Source organism: Sapajus apella, unplaced genomic scaffold (assembly GCF_009761245.1).
Source record: "Sapajus apella isolate SASKATOON/1434 unplaced genomic scaffold, GSC_monkey_1.0 scaffold54, whole genome shotgun sequence".
Classification (NCBI taxonomy): Eukaryota; Metazoa; Chordata; class Mammalia; order Primates; family Cebidae; genus Sapajus; species Sapajus apella.
The window spans coordinates 7,820,001-7,839,622 of NW_022436994.1; the positions used below are offsets into that span (position 1 = coordinate 7,820,001).

At 47.2% G+C, this 19,622-nt stretch overlaps 1 protein-coding gene across 15 annotated transcripts in view; it reads left to right on the forward strand.

The window, feature by feature from the left end:
• The window catches only part of TNS3 (tensin 3), a 315,320-nt gene extending 295,834 nt beyond the window's left edge, over positions 1-19,486 (forward strand). For all 15 annotated transcript variants that reach the window (XM_032244265.1, XM_032244267.1, XM_032244273.1 and 12 more), the window contains 7 exons: positions 401-496; positions 1,331-1,408; positions 2,520-2,597; positions 10,683-10,851; positions 14,331-14,399; positions 14,498-14,524; positions 16,437-19,486. In XM_032244265.1, coding sequence (XP_032100156.1) covers positions 401-496; positions 1,331-1,408; positions 2,520-2,597; positions 10,683-10,851; positions 14,331-14,399; positions 14,498-14,524; positions 16,437-16,581 — 662 coding nt within the window. In that variant the 3' untranslated portion in view covers positions 16,582-19,486. The remainder of the gene's footprint in view (positions 1-400; positions 497-1,330; positions 1,409-2,519; positions 2,598-10,682; positions 10,852-14,330; positions 14,400-14,497; positions 14,525-16,436) is intronic.
• The last annotated feature ends 136 nt before the right edge of the window (positions 19,487-19,622 follow it).

Below are 19,622 nucleotides of genomic sequence, written 5' to 3' on the forward strand. Positions count from 1 at the left end.
TTCTAGGTATCATCTTGTGTCTGAGCCTTTCTCATTGCTCCTCTGAGAGGGGATTCAGCTGGAGATTTGTGATCCTGTTTCTTAGCTGCAAGCTCATTCCCTTCACTGGGGATTCTTGCAGAATGTTTGAGGGCATCTCCCAAGCGACCTCTGCACACCCCACACTGTCACTGCAGGGGTTCCTGCCCTGCATCTGACCTAGCCTGTGCTCATCCAGCCATCCTGCAGCCCAGTTACCATTCCTAGGATGAAGATGGATTTTGGCAGCCTCTTGCACAGTGGCTGGACTCTTCGGAGAAGAGCCTTTTCAGCTGTCTTCTGGCTTTAGTGCTCTCTCTTTCAAATTCTCCCATTCTCTCATTTTCAAAAAATTCTTCTTTCTTTAAATGTGTTGCCACAGCTGGAGATTTGGCCAATGAACTTGTTCGGCACTTTTTGATCGAGTGTACCCCGAAGGGAGTGCGGTTGAAAGGGTGCTCGAATGAACCATATTTCGGTAAGTTGCTTGAGAGGTTGCCATCAGTGTTCTGAACTCATGAGGCCTGTATTCCCTCTGCTCGCTAAACTGAGGTTTGGGACCATCACTCTTGTGGTGGTTCACTCATTGTTCAGTCCCCAGTTCTGAAATCCCACTGATCTGAATTATTATCTTTAAGATAAACTAGATTTGAAATTGTTCTTGAAAGCTTTGTCAAAAACAAACATATGAAAAGCATTATACCGGAAGTAGGAATTACAGACTTCAATAAGATTCTGTCCTAGTTGGCAGGCAGATAAGTCCTGAGAAGGTTTGAGCCCCCGTGTGACCCTATCCCACAGGCACAAGGAGCAGCACAGAGCTCCCAACAGAGCACCCTGCCTTCCCTGCAACTGGGAGCCTTCCCTACCTCATGAGCTTGTTGGAAAGATGGCTTGAGCCAGCCAAACAAAGCACAGTGCAGCCTTAGGCATCATCGTTATTAGAACTTTGTTAGGAAGCATTGTGCAGGGGCCATATATGTGGCCTGCCACAAATATAAGTTGGAGTTGGCTGGATGTCAGCCCTCCCAATTCAAGATCCAGCACACTGTGTGCTTTAGTCTTTGTAACTTGGTAATGATGTGTCTGTGATAAGAGTGATCAGCAGTTCCCTTTCCTTACCTCTCAACCATCTTTTGGAACTTGTTACTTCTTTGAAGTTTTTCGCACAAAGCTGCACACTAATCTGACATATCGGTTGCTAAAAAGATAAGGGCTCAGCCTTCGCATCAGTTTCATTCCAGCTGATAAACTGAGCACACAAAACCTACAGTGGTTGTTGACTCTTGTTTGCCGTCTGTTCGCTTTGCAGGGAGCCTGACGGCCTTGGTGTGCCAGCATTCCATCACGCCCTTGGCCTTGCCGTGCAAGCTGCTTATCCCAGAGAGAGGTAAGGGGTCTGGCTCTGTGTTGATTGTCTAAAGCCAAGACCACTGGTTTCAGAGATCCATAAAGATCCATTGAGAAAAATAATAAGACTGGAGGCTTGTTCACGTACTCATGGTTGAACCCAAGAAAAGGCCAACGAGTTCACCCAAATCAAGGAGAGAAGAGGAGATTCTGCTTCACCTGACAACTCCCAGATAGCTTCACATCATGGATTTTGATGAAGGGTTTCTATAGAGCAAAAATTCTGTAGCTTAAAAATACAAGATGCTCAGACAAAGAAGTCTTCAGGGTCATTGATGCTGGATTTTTCTGTTTCTACAAAGTGGGTAAAATGTTGATGTTGTTGAACTTAGATGATGGATGCAATGTTCTTTTTACTTTTATGTTTGTTGGACAAGATCTGTAATGAAATTTAAAACAACCCCCACAGCCTATCAGAGTGATGTGACCATATGTCCCAGTTTTCCTAAGCAGTCATGACTTCACATAAAAATGATCTATCTTAATATATAGGTAAATGTGATTTATCTTTCAAAATGTCATTATTCATATGACTAATTCAGTGATTAGAAAAATATTTTGTTAGGCCTTGTCATCTCTACTTTCTTTTCTTTTTTTTTTTTTTTTTTTTGAGACAGAGTCTCACTGTGTCACCAGGTGCCAGGCTGGAGTACAGTGGCACGATCCCAGCTCACTGCAAACCTCTGCCTCCTGGGTTTAAGCAATTCTCCTGCCTCAGTTTCCCACGTAGCTGGGACTACAGGCGCGTGCCACCACACCCAGCTAATTTTTTGTATTCTTTAGTAGAGGGGGTTTCACCATGTTGACCTGGCTGGTCTTGATCTCTTGATCTCGTGATCCGCCCTCCTTGGCTTCCCAAAGTGCTGGGATTACAGGCATGAGCCACCACACCCGGCCCATCTCTACTTTCATTCAGAATGTGATCATGGTTTCTCTGGGTCAGATTATTGTCCCAAAGGGAAACTTTCAACTCTGCAAAACCATTGCATGTCACCATCTGGGAATTCTGTCATCAGGTTGTCTAACTTTGTCATGAGGATTCTTGGTCAGGAGCAGGACTCATTTCTGTGTTTTCTTGCCCCTTCCTACAGATCCTTTGGAGGAAATAGCAGAAAATTCTCCACAAACGGCAGCCAATTCAGCAGCTGAGCTGTTGAAGCAGGGGGCAGGTCAGTAAATGCAGCTCTGTTTCCACATCTGGAGACTTGGGAGAAAAAGGACTCACTGACACAACTTCCTTTTGCACTTTCAGTATTCAGGTTTCCTTTCTTTCCTGTGAGCCTTGAAGGAGGTTTCCTTTTATAGAAGCTTGCATAGAGCTGGGTGGGGTGCAATTGTTGGTACTTCAACTAGGGCTTCATGGGCTGGTCTGACTTGAGCAAGACTAAATTCATTGGAATAAATGTCAAGCCCTGGATTTAGTTTGGGGGAAAATATAGTAAGACAGGATGTGGGTGACCTGTCTCGGCAGCTGTAAATGTAGAAATGTTCCAGAGACGTGAGTCAACAAGTCACTTGGCATGAGTCAACGATTTGACCCACACTACCAGCAATCCCAGTGAGACACACAACACCCAAGAACCAGCTCGCCAGAAAGAGCAGGTCACTTAAAAAAAAATGTATTCATAGAGTTTCTTTTTTTAGAGCAGTGACAGATTGACATTAAAATGGAGAAGGTACAGAGACACACCATATACACACATAGCCTCCCTGCTGTCAACATCCCCCAGCAAAGCGGTACACATGTTACAATTGATGAACCTGCATTGACACAGCCTCATCACCCAAGTCCCTAGTTTGTTTATATTAGGTTCACCTTGATGTCTTGCATTCTATGGGTTTGGACAAATGCATAATGACAGGTAATCACCGTTATAATATTATAGTGAATTATTTTATGGTCCTAAAGATCCTCTGTGCCCCATCTGTTCATCCTCCCTCCCCCACCAACCCCAGGCAACCGGTTACTCATGTTTTTATTGTCTCCATATTTTCAACTTTTCCAGAATTGTCATATAGCTGAAACCATATAACTAATAGCCTTTTGGGGTTGGCTTCTTTCACTTGGTAATATGCATTTAAGTTTCCTCCATGTGTTTTTATGTCTTAATAGCTCATATTTTTTTAGCAGCAAATATTTCATTGTCTCAGTGTATCAGTTCAATAGCTCATTCACCTATTAAAAGATATCATGGATACTTTCAAGTTTTGGCAGTAATGAATACAGCTGCTGTGAACACCCACGTGCAGGTTTTTGAATGGATGTAAGTTATCAGCTCCTGTGCGTGGATGCCAGGAGTGCATTCCTGGATTGTATGGTAAGAGTGTGTTTAGTTTTATAAGGCACTGGCAAACTGTCTATCAATGTGGCTGTCCCATTTTGCATTCCCATTAGCAATGAATGCAAGTTCTTGTTGCCCCACATCCTTGCCAGAATTTGGTGTGGCCAGGGTTCTGGATTGTGGCCTTTCTAATAGTAGTGTGGTAGTATCTCATTGTTTTTGATGACTTATGACGTGGAGCACCTTTTCAGCTGTGTATTTACCATCTGTATGTCTTCTTTGGTGAGGTATTCGTAGAGGTTTATGGCCTGTTTTTTTAATTGGGATTTTGTTTTCTTATTGTTAAATTTTAGGAGTTCTTTGTGTATTTTAGAAACTAGTCCTTTACTTGATAGGCCTTTTGAAAATATTTTCTTCCATTTCATGGCTCACCTTTTCATTCTCTTACAGAGCAGAAATTTTTGATTTTAATAAAATCCAGCTTATCAATTTCCTATTTTATGGATTATGATTTTGGTATTGTATCTTAAAAGTCATCACCAAACCCAAGACCAGCTAGATTTTTTTCCAATGTTATTCTCAAGGTATTGTTAAGTCTAGGGTCCATTTTAATTTAATTTTTGTGAAAGATGTGAGGTCTGTGTCTTGATTCATTTTTTAATTTTTTGCCTGCAGATGTCCAGTTGCTTCTGTACCACTAGTTGAAAAATCTGTTTTTTCACAGTTATATTGCTTTTGCTCTTTTGTCAAAGATTAGTTAACTATGTTCATGTGAGTCTACTTTTGAATTATTTAATTCACCTATTTGTTATTTCACCAATATCACGTTGTCTTGATTGCTTTAGCTTTATAGTAATCCTGGAAGTCAAATAGTATCATTCCTCTAACTTTGTTCTTTTCTTTCAATATTGTGTTTGCTGTTTTTGGTCTTGTGCCTTTCTGTATTAACTGTAGAATCACTTTGTCAATATCCACAGAATAACTTGCTGGAATTTTGATTGAGATTGTGTTGAATCTATAGATGAAGTTAGGAAGAACTGTCTTCTTGACAAAAGTTGAGTTCTCCTGTCCATGAATATGGAATATCTCTCCATTTATTTAGTTTTCTGTATCTTTCATCAGAGTTTTGTAGTGTTGCTCATACAGATCTTGTCTATAGTTTGTTAGATTTAAATGTAAGTAGCTTTTGGGAGGTGCTAATGTAAATGGTATTGTGTTTTTAATTTCAAATTTTACTTGTTTATTGCTGGTATTTAGGAAAGCAATTGACCATTTGTATATTAACCTTGTATCCAGCAATCTTTCTGTAATCACTCATTAGTTCCAGGCCAGGTTGCTTTTGCAGCATTAGATGCAGTCCTAGTGGCCCCAGTGTAAGAAGGTTATAAACAAACCACACACCATAGGGCTCTTGTGATTCTGTGGCCTTGAGGGAGGGACACAGAGAGGACAGTGGGGCATGCTGACTTTCAAACCTTGAGTTTCAAACCCATTGGAAGTTTTTCATGCAAGGTAGGTATTGACTTTCAGAAATGTTGGGGAGGGAATTTCTGAGTCTGGTAGAAGATTGGACTAGAAATACCCCCATTCCATACCTCATCTATTTGTAGATTATTTTACAGGTGTAACTCCACAAGGAAGCTGTATGAAATATGCAGGCATTTTCTTATTTTCTCTACAATTTGTATTATTCTTCTATGTAGCTTTCCTCTGTAAAATTATACATCACTGTGTCTGTTACCCAGCTAAAGTAAAATTGCTTTGTTTTGAATGGAATGTTTATAGTGTTTAAGTCATTTTAGACTCTCCTTATACAATAAGTTATCTGTGGCCAAAGTAAAGGTGAAAATAGCTTGTCCCAAATTGCAAGTATGCTGAAGCTCGAAGCTCCAAAATGAAAAGTGTACCTGTGGTCATGGGTTTCAGGGCACGTTCTGCCAGTCAGGATTTTGATCTCTGGCAGATCACTTAGCCTCTCAGACCTGAGGTTTGTATCTGGTCAGTGGGGGTAATAATATTTCCACACATAGCAGTTGAAAAGAAGAAATGATTAGGACATTGAAAGTGTCTTGGGAGTGTTTTTCTGGCCCAAGAGGAATGGCCTTTCTTGGGAAGCTGGCCTCACCCTTTCCCTTGTGAGCTCTAGATCCCATCTTTGGGCCTGGGCTGATCCTAGACCACAGCCCCCAAATCTGTTTTAGGGGGTCCCTGGAGCCCATCATGGTTCTTAGCTTTTAAAGCTGTTAAAGTAACAGTGGACCCTGTCTGTGGGTCCCAGTCAAGTGTCAGGAGGATGCAGGAATTCACTGCAGACCTCTCTGATGAGCAGCTCACTCACTCTTAACTGGGAAGACGGGGGCTCTGACACCAGATCCACTCTGATGGATTTATTTGTGTCAGTCACACCTTTTAAAAGTGTATGTGAAATTTTGAAAACATTTGATTGTGGTTTTTAAACCACAACATATGCATTGGCAGTGTTCAGGAAAGCGTTGAAGATTGGTGATGGCAGCAGGCACAGAGCACTTGTCCTGCCCAACTTGTTGGCTCCTCTCTTCCACCCCCAGGGCCTGTGCATGTAGTGTCTTGTCATCCCGTGTCATAGACAGAGGACCCATCGTGACAGCCCTGGCTCCTGAGTGGCACATCCAGGCCTGGCGTTCAGCTCCCACGTCCAGCCATGCCCATATCCGCTCAGGGACACAGCCCTGCCCGTTCAGCCCTGTATGGTAGCACCAGGGCACACACATCTGTGCATTCTGTTCTTTTGATTTAGCACCTTCTCATCATGAGCAGTGTTTCAGTTTTGTCCTTAAGCTTCCTAGTTATCATAGAGTCACTCAGTAAGTGTGGGATTGATAGATGAATTGGGTGAATTTAGTCGATCGTAACAGTGCATCCCAATAGCGCTTGTTTTTAGATATTTCAACTTTCTCTTCTATCCTGCCTTATCATTTTTAAGTACATTTTCCCATCTTTTAACATTACATATGAAATGTATCAAACACTCCAATTTTTTTTTTAAGGGTGTGTCTTCTTAGAGTCAGACGACTTCACTCAGAACTTTGAGTTTGTATCTAATTATCTGAATTGGGCATTTATATATTAAGCTTTTTTTCTTTAAAAATGTCATTTCCAAAACACATTGAGAGCTGCGAATGTTTGCTGTCCATTACGTTAACCCTGTTTCCAAGTCACGGAAACAGAACAGCAGATCTGTCACCGGAGGAGTGAGACTGTCACAGTGACCACCCCTCAGCTGGTGCCGTCTTCCCCTGGAGGATTGGCTGCAAGTGTTTAGAATCAGCGCAGAACAACCATTGTAGCAAGATGGTGGAACTATTGCAATCTCTGATGACCTCCAGCAATTTAGTTTTCTTTCCTAAACTGAACTTCATGTCTTGTCCTAATTCGCTTAGAGTCCCAGACTCCTGGATGTGCAATGTTCTTTGAGATGATCACGTCCAATTTCCACATTATAAAGATAGAGGAAACCGAGACTCAGAAATATTAGCAGTCAGACAACTTACAAAGATGAAAATGAACTTTTAATTTTTTCCAGTTTAATCCCTTTTCATTTGATACTAAGGCCATTATGCCTTTGTTCCAATCTCTAAAACTATTTCTATTTGTGTTTTAAGCCTCAGTTCCTAATTGTTTCTTGTTGAAGCAGAGGAATATAATATAATCCTGAAAAGAAAGACATTTCTTTTTACTAGCCTTATAATAGATTTCCCAGAAATGTTGTGGTTGCATTTTTTAGCATATGGTACGTATACTTTTTTTAAAAAATAAAGTCATATATGTTCTTTAAATTTTAAAAATGGAAAACAAAAGTAAAGGAAAAATGATAGATCTGTTACCCCTAGGCAGTCCCTGAATATTGGGAGGAAGGGTGGACAGCAGGTTCAGTGTTCTCCAGCCCAAAGACCACTCCTAATGTCAACCAGATCCAATCATAGGCTGCCTTTTTCCTTGTAGTTGGAGTCATGCTGCATGTATGATTCTTTTCACATCTCTTAGATTAATAAGTTTACCCATGGTTTTTACAAACATATGCAGGTCCCATTTTTCATGGCTACACAACGGTCCATCTGGACCTGCACGTAATTCACCTCCTTATGCTTGTTTATTTAGAATGTTTCTGATTTTTAATACCACAGACGATGCTTAGGTGACCATCTTTCTGCCTTATGTCCTTTTTTTCTGAATTCTGGATTGCTGCCTTAGGACAAGTTCCCACATGTGGGCCCCAGACTTTGTTCTGTGTTATCAAGTCCCTTTCCCAGAGTAGCCAGCAATTGACAGAGCTCCATGCCATGGGTCTGGTGGACGTCTTCCTGGTAACTCTCACTGGGCACCTAATCTTCACCTCTGGCATGAGCACTTGGGCCAGGTGCAGTTGGACAGTCACAGCGTCGACCCTCAGGCAGGCACAGGCATGCCTGTTCTCTGCTGGAGAAAGGCTTTGGGGCACTTGGTGTTAATTGGCTGATGTGTCCCCTTCATGAACAGCCAACCTAGTGGCAGCATTTTCTTCTCTGCTTTGAGAAGTGATGACATAGCTCCTGCATTAGGGAGAGAGATTCCCCAAACAGCAAATTCCTACCAAACGTTAGCCAGCCGGACTGCTCCTCGTCAGAAAGCCATTTGTGACTCTCTCAAGAGTGTGTGGGTCTGGGCTATGGCAGCCGTGGTTCTGTGTGAACTGGCTGAGATTGTGCCAGTTTTGTGGAATTTTCCTAGTAAGTTAGGTCAAAATTTCCCCTTTTTTCTCTCCTTTATAACTGCATGAATAGCATGACAGTAATGCCAGTACAGTCATAGACAGGCTGTCCCCATCACGAGGTCTGTTTCGAATTCTCCAGGCTCCCTCGCAGCTCCTGTCTGTATACACACATGCTTTTTATTTTCGCGTTCTAATCATAGCAGACGTGGCTTTTATTCTGCTTTCCCTGCTGATTGCTGATGACGTCTCTTCATGCTGCCGTGTGGTTTTCCTGGTTACCGCTTGCTGGCCGTGTGGTATTCCACTGAGGGGGCTCATTTTACCCCTTTCTCATTTTCTAGTGTGTTCCTGATCTTTCCCATATAATGGGAATATAATGAATATGTGGCACTAATGTCTGTCTCTGCAGGTTAGCTATCCCATGTGGTTATAGAACATTTCCTTTCTCAATCTCCTTAGAAGCAGGACCTCTAGGTTACTTCTAGGTGTTTCAGATTCACCTGATAAATATCACCAACTATATGAGTCTGTTCTCATGATGTTAATACAAACATATCTGAGACTGAGTAATTTATAAAGAAAAAGAGGTTTAACGGACTCACAGTTTCTTTCACATGGCTGGGGAGACCTTATGATCATGTCGGAAGGCGAAGGAACGGCAAAGACACATCTTACATGGTGCCAGGTGAGAGTGTGTGCAGGAAACCTGACCTTTATAAAACTGTCAGATCTTGTGAGACTTACTGTCACGAGGACAGCATGGGAAAGCCCCACCCCCATGACTCAGTTACTTCCCACCGGGTCCCTCCCACCACACATGGGGATTTTGGGAGCTACAGTTCAAGATGAGATTTGGGTGGGAACACAACCAAACCATATCACCAAGTTATCATCAAAAATGGGCTCAGTTCCTCAGAGTGTCTTCAGCTCTAAACACAATGGCCTTTGCTGTGGAGAGAAAGGATGGTCCAGCAACTCGTAAGTGGCCCTGCACTCTGACATCCAGGGACATCCTAGCCCATCTGTGGGCCTGTGTGTCCGTGCATCCTGCAGCCCACGAGTCAGACCACCTGCCAGCACATCTACCAACACACCTGCCGAACCACCTGCCAGCATATTTGTCTGTGCACCTGCCAACACACCTGCTAAACCACCTGCCAGTAGGCATGGGCCTTGCTGGTTCTGGAAAGCCAGACTCCAAGGCAAAGAGAAGATGGTGCTGCTCCATAGGCCTGCCTCCCCCAGGAGAACACAGCCGGGGGAGACAGCACCACCCAGCACGGACGGTGCATCCAAGTGCTGGGACGTGTTGCTGTGGACTGTGGGGAAGCACTCTTTTTCTGTTAGTGAAACTTTAGAGGCCTTTACCATGGAATTAAGATACGTACATGCTCACATAGAGGGACTTGTATACAGCAGACGGGGCGAGTGAGTGAGAGCAGTTCTTTTCCTCAGGAGGACGCCTGCTCGGCCTTTGGGCAGGAGAGGGCCTGGTTTCCTTCAGTGAGTGAGCTTCAGGCCAAGCCTGGATGTCTCGGAACACCTCAGTTTCCCCCACGGCCCAAAGTCGCATGTGTACTGTGTTTGAGCTGCAGGATCACAGGCTAGAAGGGAGAGAAGAGTTGTTATGGAGCCCAGTTGTTTTCCTTCCCCCAAGAGGTGGGGACAAGACCCACAGCCTTCCCTTGGCAGCACGAGGAGCCAGGACACAGGCAAGGCCGGGCCACTTACTGGCTTTTTCCAGTCTGTTCTCTGAGCTCACTGCAAGCCATTCCTTCTCTTGGCAGCCAGGATTCCAGGACACATGCTTCCCTCACAGATGTTTCTCGGGGGCTCCTTACCTACCATGCTAATGTGACTGTTGTCCAGACCCACCCTGAGACCAGAGAAGGTGCCCTGGGCTCCACCTGGGACATGAGGGTTTAATACTGCTGCAGGGCGAATGGAAAACTCCTTCTGGCTGGGGAGAAGGCAAAGCCACACCAGGTGTGTCTGCTTTGCTCTAGTAACTCGTTTACTCTCTGCCTTGACATGGGAGCAAGTGCACCCTTGGAGCACTCACTGTTCATGCTTTCAGAATTAGGAGGAGCAAAGCCCATCTGCCCTACATGCACCCAGGACAGGCCACACGTGCACGTCGTTAGTAAACCCGAGGTTTGCACATCAGCAATTGACAGTGTGTTAACAGGACATGCCTGTCCCAACAGTTGCAACTAACCTGTGTCCCCCTTGGTGTCTTCCAGCCTGCAACGTGTGGTACTTGAACTCTGTGGAGATGGAGTCCCTCACTGGCCACCAGGCGATCCAGAAGGCCCTGAGCATCACCCTGGTCCAGGAGCCACCCCCTGTGTCCACGGTCGTGCACTTCAAGGTGTCAGCCCAGGGCATCACCCTGACAGACAATCAGAGGAAGTGAGTACCTGGAGGGAGGCAGAAGCCATCAGCAGGGGTGGGGCTGTCACCTTCCTCTTGCTCTTCCCTAGTGTGAGTGGTCATCCAGGTAAATCGTTAGCCGTCCTTAAGACCGTCAGTAACCCAGCGTCTGTCTAGGCCTTTTTCTGTCATTGAACAGGTCCTGGGAACCACATAGAAACGATTAGCATTTGTTCTGAAGGTGATTTTTCTTAGAAATCAGTAAAATTAAAAAAAAAAGACATTTGATGTTTTAATATTACACACATACACACATAATTTGCAAATGTAAAAAGCCTTTTTAACTCAGTTACTTAAAAACACTCTGATATTATGATCAGAATCCGTTGATCTTGGAACCTATTGTTTTCACAAAGGGTCATCTCCTTTCAGGTGAGAGTGTGGCTTCAATATGTACTACTTCCTTTGGCCAATTTCCAGTGACTTTGGTCAAACTGAGCCATTTGCGCTGGAGCAGATGTTCTTGCTGCGGACCTTCACTGAACGCCTAGCACGAGCATGGGACAGAGCAGCCACAGGCCTGTTCCTCTCTCCCTCCCCCCCCAGAATGCCATCCCTGAGTGGAGCCAATGGCCTAGGAACAGAGCATTTCAGATGCAATTATTTTGTCTTGTGTGGTTGAGGAGGCATGTTGGCATCAACCATGGCAGCTGCGCGATGGTAGGAACCATCACAGCAGACAGGTCAGCAGGGGACACGAACACCAGCCTGGTTTTTTCCCAGGGTGCTCCCCTGGCAGGGCCCCCATGCCTAGGAGCAGGACGTTTTCTTGATCTGCTCAAACCACCTGGGAGGTTGAAGGCAGGATCTTCCTCTCCATAGCTTCAGGAATAAGTGAGTGTGGCAGGTTTTGCTCATAACCCTTCATCTGCTGAGAAAAGGAGCACAAAGCAGAACTTGGGCTTTGCTGGTCAGACCCATTCAGTGCCCCGACACAGACCAGTAGATGACGCTGGGCAAGGTCCCAATGCTTGATGCTCTCATATTTCAACCCTGCACCAAAATACCTATTTCAAGGTTTAGTGTTTCAAATGAAAAGGCACTCAGCAAGTGCCCTGTGTGGCACACGCAGGGTCAGAGGCGTGGCTTAGTCCCACTGTGTTCTCAGGGTCAGGGTCAGGGGTGCAGCTTAGCCCCACTGTGCTCTCAGGGTCAGGGTCAAGGGCATGGCTCAGCCCCACTGTACTCTCGGGGTCAGGGTCGGGGCATGGCTCAGCCGCACTATGCTCTCAGGTCAGGATCAGGGGTGTGGCTCAGCCCCACTGTGCTTTCAGGGTCAGGGTCAGGGTCAGGGTCAGGGGCGTGGCTCAGCCCCAGTGTGCTCTCAGGGTCAGGGGCGTGGCTTAGCCCCACTGTGTTTTCAGGGTCAGGGTCAGGGTCAGGGGCGTGGCTTAGCCCCACTGTGTTTTCAGGGTCAGGGTCGGGGTCAGGGGTGTGGCTCATCTGCATGGCAGGGTCAGGGTCAGAGGGATGGCCCATCTGCATGGTGGAATCAGGGTTGGGGACATGCCTCAGCTGCATGGTTCACCCGGGGTCCAGGTTAAGCACAGCTCAGCTGCATGGTGGACTCAGGGTCAGAATCAGGGGTATGGCCCAGCTGCATGGTGGACTCAGGCTGTGTTGGGCATAGTTCAGCCACACAGTGGACTTAGGGTCAGGGACATGGCTCAGCTACATGGCTCACCTAGGGTTTCCGTTGGGTGTGGCTCAGCTGCACGGTGGATTCAGAGTCATTGTTAGGGGCACAGCCGAGCTACATGGTGGACTTAGGGTCTGAGATGTGAATCCGCTTCCTGGTTGACTCAGGGTCAGGCTCAGGGCATGGCCAGGCTGCCTGGTGGACTCAAGCTCACAGTCAGGAGTATGACTAGGCTGCCTAGTGGACTGAGGGTCAGGGTTAGGAGCATGGCTAGGCTGCATGGTGGACTCAGGGTCTGGAGGCATAGCTTGACTACATGGTAGATTCAGGGTCAGGGTTGGGCCCCTTAAGGACCCTCACAATGTTGATTGCTCCCTCCTCCCTGCTACCGTTGGAGAATCTGTTATTTCTTCACAGGATCTGTTCTATGTGCCCTTGTGAGGGGTGTCTTTTTTTCTTTAGTTTCCCTGCATGCTTTACACTCCCTGGAGATGGGTCATGTCCACATCAGTACAGATCTTTCATATTGTAAGAGACAGAGTTCAGACTGGCTTATTCTGGACAAAAGGGGTGTCTTCTCACCAACAATCAGCCTTAAAAGACACCTGTTTGAGAGGGCCTGCTGGTGCTGCAGGGTCACCTTGCACTGAAGCACCCCCAGGCTCTGCCTCTGCCCTTGCCTGTCTCCTGGCCTCTCCCTTCATCTCCAGATGAGCTTTACCCTGTGCCAGTGCAGAGTCACTCCCAGAAGGAGAGGGTTGACCCCAAAGCCAGCTAGACTGGCCCAGCCTGGACACAGCAGAATGTTGAGATGGTGTCCTTTGGGGTCCATGTGGACTGGGTGGATAGCACTCTTGGAAGGAAGGGCTAGGCAGGTGAGCCGGAGGAGGATGCCCCAGGTGGTCATGTCAGCGACTGAGGGCTGGCAGGTGAGCCTGGATGGAGGTCTCCGTGAGGGTCGTATCAGTGACCACGTGGAGCCCTTCCCTAAGGAACGTACCATGCACAGCAGTTTACCATTCACTCAGTGCTCTCAGATCTATGATTGCCTCTGACTTGGGCATCTGTCCTGTGGAAAGGTGGGCTGGTATTGTGATCCTCTTTTCACAGGTGAGGAAACTGAGGCTCGGAGGCTGGAGGCTGTTAGTGGTTTCCTCACAACCTTGCAGCCAGCATTGTCTGGCAAGGCTGGAGGTGCTTTCTTGTGTCCATCTCACACCCACCAGCTTTTCCAGTTTGTTAGGGCTTCCTTTTTGGGGGGGGATGGAGTCTCACTCTGCTGCCCAGGCTGGAGTGCAATGGCGCGATCTTGCCTCACTGCAACCTCCGCCTCCTGGGTTCAAGCAATTATCTCGTCTCTCTCCCCCTAGTAGCTGGAACTACAGCCACATACCACCATGCCCAGCTAATTTTTGTATTTTTAGTAGAGACAAGGTTTCACGAAGTTGGCCAGGCTGGTCTCGAACCCCTGTCCTCAGGTGATCCACTCACCTCGGCCTCCCAAAGTGCTGGGATTACAGGCATGAGCAACCATGCCTGGCCTGTTAGGGCTTCTTGACCTCATTCCCACCTTCCACACAGCTGGCAGTTTTGGCCCGTGTGGTGCCTCCGTCTACTGGTGACAACCGTTCTGCCCAACTTCATGACATCTGTTGACTTTGAATGAGCACACACTTTCTTCTCTCCAAGTGACGAGTAAAAGTATAAAATGTTTTCTGCTGCAAGAATCTTCCTGTATGGTAGAGCCCGCCCAGTGCATCCCGGGTCCCCCAAAAGCCCCAGTAACAGGAGCCATCCTCTCTCCTCTGTGTCCCAACAGGCTCTTCTTCCGGAGGCATTACCCCGTCAACAGTGTGATTTTCTGTGCCTTGGACCCACAAGACAGGAAGTAAGAAATTTGCGTTTTTATTAAGCAAGGAATATACTTAATTCTGTCCCTTAATGTAAAAAATTAACCTGACTCTTTTTTTGTCTTTAATTTGCAAGGTGGATCAAAGACGGCCCTTCCTCAAAGTAAGTTGCTGGGATTTCTTTACATTCTCTCTGTCTACAGTTACAGTCCAAAGTTGGATTCTGTTCCAGGCTTCCGTAAGGGGTGCCTTATAAGAAAATGATGACACCATCCCAATTGCTTTAAAAAAAAAAGTAAAAGTGTTCTCGTTATGGACGAGGGTCTGGTGGCTCTTAACTTTTCTCCCAGCTGTTGGTGGGATGTGCAGTGTTTACATGTGTCGTATAACACTGTGGTATAGGTACAGGGAGATGGATGGCACAGCCTTTTTGGTCATTTGGGAGAGGGTGGGCTCAGCAGTGCTGACGTCTGCACAGCTAGAAGGAAGTGCTCCCTGTGTGCAGGTGTGCGGTTGAGGCGGGGGTTCCAAATTTACCAAATGCAAGGGAGGAGGGCCTTCATCATGCCCTTGCTCCACAGCCAGCCAGGCAGAGGTCCCTCTTTTTGTTTTCTTGACAGAGTTTTGCTCTTATTGCCCAGGCTGGAGTGCAGTGGCACGATCTTGGCTCACTGCAACCACTGCCTCCCAGATTTAAGCAATTCTCCTGCCTCAGCCTCCCAAGTAGCTGGGATTACAGACGTCCATCACCACTCCCAGCTAATTATTTGTATTTAGTAGAGATGGAGTTTTACCATGTTAATCAGGCTGGTCTCGAACTCCTGACCTCAGGTGATGCACCCACCTCGCCCCCCGGAAGTGCTGGGATTCAAGGTGTGAGTCACCATGCCTGGTTTAGAGGTCCCCTTTTATAAGCACACTTTCCTTGGCTCCCTGAGTACCATGGCCTTGCTTCATTCACCTGTGCTCATTCCTGGCCCAGTGTTGTTGAGAGACCTCGTCCTAATGTCCCACTCGGGGCCACAACGGGCTGCATCCTCCCAGCCAGGTTTTCTCAGCATAACCCAGATTTAATGACCACAGTGCCTCATCACAGGCATCGTTCCCTGGAATCTTAGTTTCAAATGGCTCATCTGTCCAGGGAGTTACTCAGTGCATGTGTTAGCAGAAGGGAGGATAAGGAGAAGAGATGATGAGCTGGGCTTCCCTGATGGGGACTGTGTTCTGGGCACACTCGCTCTCTGGCTGGTCTCAGAAACATGGGCTTTCATCTGCTTGGAATTTGTGACTGTATTGGGGTTACTCGAGTGTCATTTCCACACCCTTCTGTGGTGTGGAAACTGCTAAATTTAAACAAAAAAATCCTTCATTTTTCTAAGAAAGAGAAGAATCCTTTCCCTGGGATTTGGACAGGGATAATGGTTGTTATTGTGTGAAGTGCAGGACTCGTAAAAGCCTATTAAGATAATGGCCCTAATTCTTCTAAGAAAAATAATTCAATGGGCTGTTCTTTATAAAACGCTGCCTGGACTCTATGTAGTTTGTAATTCAGGCTCCCCAGGCCCGAAGGGAGTGCCTGGTGTATTTCCCCTGTGGTCCCAGTGGGTGGGAGTGTCGAAGTCCAGGCAGGACTGGCATTCTGGCATCATCTCAGGAGCCCCTGAGTCCCTTGCTTCTCACCTTGTAGACTGTGGTCCCATATGTCAGGACTGGGGCTCGGGAATCTGCAGGGACAGGTATCCGGGGATTCTGGCCCTGGCATGGGGAAGCATCTATAGAGGAGGTTGAGCCTCAGCTTTGATTCAGGTCCTAACCTGGGGCTGTGGGCAGGCCACTTACCTCTCAGCCTCAGGGTCCTCACTGCAGAGCTAGAGAGTCAGACATCTCATCTGCAGGTCTGTGAAGGCTGGAGGTGAAGTACATGAATGGATAGCCAGCAGGGTGCTGGGTACATGGTAGATTTTTGATAGGTGGCATTTAAGATTCCTCCCGGGGGTGCTGCTGGTAGCTGGAGGAAGTAGAAGCTTGGGACCTTGTGGGACACTGACTGCTCTGACCAGACTTTCCTTTGGCAGAGTCTTTGGATTTGTGGCTCGGAAGCAGGGCAGTGCCACGGACAATGTGTGCCACCTGTTTGCAGAGCATGACCCTGAGCAACCTGCCAGTGCCATCGTCAACTTCGTATCAAAGGTCATGATCGGCTCCCCAAAGAAGGTCTGAAAGCCCCCCTCACACCCCAGACCCACCGATGCCTCTCGAAGCCCTGGAGACAGCCGTGGGGTGAGGGTGGGGTCCCCACTTTGTACCAAACTGATGAACCTGACATTCCAGGCCCATGAGGGGAAAGAGGATCTTCCAGCTCTACAAAAACAAGAACAAACATCACCGTGAATTGGCCTTTCCTGAAAGTGACTTATCTGACACATCTCTGTAGCCACACGCTTTTTGGGTAGAAGAAGCTTGGCACGGGTGTACCACCCCCCAGGGTCCCTGTGGGAAAGGTATCTGCAAGGAAACAGCACAGAACACGAGGTGGTCCCCATGTCCCTGGCACACCAGCATTCTGGGGAATGAGGAGTCCCAAGCCCTTGAGGCAGAGGTGCCGAGAGACTGCCCTCCTTCCCCGTCGGCATGGGCACTCCTGCCCAGCTGCACCTGAGGCCAGGGGTCTTCCTCACCTTGTCTTTCCAAGATGGAGATGCTAATGAAACTGAGAAGGGGGGGTGTATGTTTGACGAAGGTTTGTGCAAGTCAGGCCCTTCTGGAACACTGGGGAACCTAAAACGAGGGACCTTTGCGATGATGGGCCGTGAGGAGGGGGGTGGTGGGATGAATTGGCCACTCCGCCATGGTGAGCGCTCCATGCCTCCTGCTGACCCGTGGCGAGCTGGGTGAGCTGGGCTGGGGAGAGCCTGTGAGGACCCTGAGAGGAGAAGCAAGAAGAAGGAAGCAAAAATGCCATTTCTATATAATTTATATTTTACTTATGCCAAATTATTTATGATAATTAGCCATTGCTATGCTGTACCAGTGTCAAATGCTGCAGCCTGCCAAGCTGTGATTTTACGAGGCTTGTCCCCATATAGGACACACCGCAGGCCCCTGGCCACCAAAATCATGTGCAGTGGACTTCGGGCACTGCTGTTAAGTCCCCCATGTGCGGTGCCGCCCAAAGGTGGCTTTGCCTCGAGCAGCCCACCCCAACGTTTTACTCATTGGAATGTCTTTCTTCGATTGTGGATGACTTCCTTTCTGATGGGGAGAGTCCAGAAGGGATGGAAAATGCCTGGATTTAAGCTCAGCATCCCCCGCATGGGCTTTTTGACCATTTTCAGGCCTGACGCTGCACGACCTGAAGTCCCCGTCTTTTTATCAGCCCTCCTCAAGCTGCTCCTTGTCACCCTGGGCTTCCTGTTGGGGACCCTGTGTGCTTGTGGCATGTGTGGGCAGAGGGAGAATGAGGAGAAAGAGAAGAAACCCCAGTACTGACAAGCTGTTTTTGAGTGCAACTGTTGGGCATCATCTAAGCCACTGAATCAACTGTATTTCAGACTTATTTTAGCATGCCAGTGCCATGGTTTTCTTGCTTGAATCTGTCCGTGATTAAAGGTTTGGGAGAATTTGGGACCCTGGAACATCCCCAGAGTGAGAGAAGACTGGGCCACGTCGGAATAAGGCCTTGGCCCGCTCCTCTCACAGCGCAGGTGCTCTGCAGGCACACTGACTGTCCCGATTGCCATCCAGCCTGAAATTCCCTCTCCTCTGCCTTCAAAAGTCAAGTCCCCACTCTTAGGCCACACTGGTGTCACAGGCTCCTTGTCAGGGAGCTGGGGTTTGGGAATGTGCTTTGTGAACTCTGTTTTAAAGTGAGGGGCCGAGGAAAACTTAGCAACAGGCAGAGTTGGAAGCAGCCAAATCACAGTGGGTGTTGTGTGCGTGTGTGTGTGTGTGTGTGTGTGTGTGTGTGTGTGCCTGTGTGAAAGCAGGTGGACATTCCACTTTTTAGCTCCTATTGATGCACCAAACCAAGTGCCTCATTTCCGTGCCAAATGTTTGCCTTGGTCTTTGTGGGCCTCCTTCCCTAACGTGCGGTGGCGTGACTGTCAGGAGGTGCTGGCATTTTCGGCAGATCCTCATGTGTTGGCCCTGATGTCTTTGGCAGAGGCTTCTGGCATCTTGGTTTTTCATCCACTGTAGGAATGTGGCCACGGGGAGCATAGGTTTGTGCTTTCCTCAAGAGGTGCGTCATCCTGAGATGGTGTCTACCCACGTTTAATCAAAAGATTACAGGCCAGTTCCTTTATCCTTCTGATGAAGGATGAGAGAGCTCATTTAGAAGTCAGAGCAAACTAAGGTTGCAGAATTGAGAAGCACAGCCTACCAGAGAATCACAGAGACATTGGGGTGCCCGCAGGGGCCCTCGTGAAGCCATGCCTCCATGGCATTCAGGAAGCCGTGCAAATGTGCTTTTTGAACTCATTGGCCAGGTCTGATTTTTACGCAAGGTAAACGTGGTCAAGGGCACCAGGGAATTTGCTCCAAGCAGATAGCTCCTTCTGAGGAACCAAAGGAAGCAAGCTTCCACGATTTCTGAAGAGCTGGTACAGGAGGTTTCTTTCTTCCTTTTGTGTTACATATGCATTAAACAGAACAAGATGTGTGTTACCACAGATTGTACTGTGGACTCAGAAACCGTGAGAGAACCCTCACCATGGACTCCGGCTCTAGGGCCACAGGAAAAGGAACGTTTCCAGGCATTTTGCCTCCAGGGCTCCCACTGGGCAGGCGCATACCGCCCTGGAGAGTAAATGCCCAGAGTTCACAAACTGTGCGCAGTGCATGTTATGGCCAGGATCCTACTAACTACTCAGAAAAAGAACGTATTGTATTCCTCCAGTGTTAAGCTATAGCCATGTTAAAAGTCACCGTGCATTTATCCTCAGCATCAAATACCTTGTAATGTCTTCTCTGCCTTACTTGTTAGTGCATATTTTTACTTTTCTGATACTGTAAAGAATATATCCAGTATGTAAATGAATGTTCTATAAATCCTTTGTATAGTCATTTTCTCTGCTCTTTAAATATCATCTCTATTCAGAGTATAATAAAATTATCAACTTGGTAAGCCTCTGTGAGACAGGTATTTGAGTACCCTGAAGTATGTTTGTGTGTGTTTGCACATGTGTGTATGCGTGTGCATGTGTGCAGTTTTGTGAATGTCTCTGCACTTGTGCGTGCGCTTGTTCAGATGTATGTCTGTC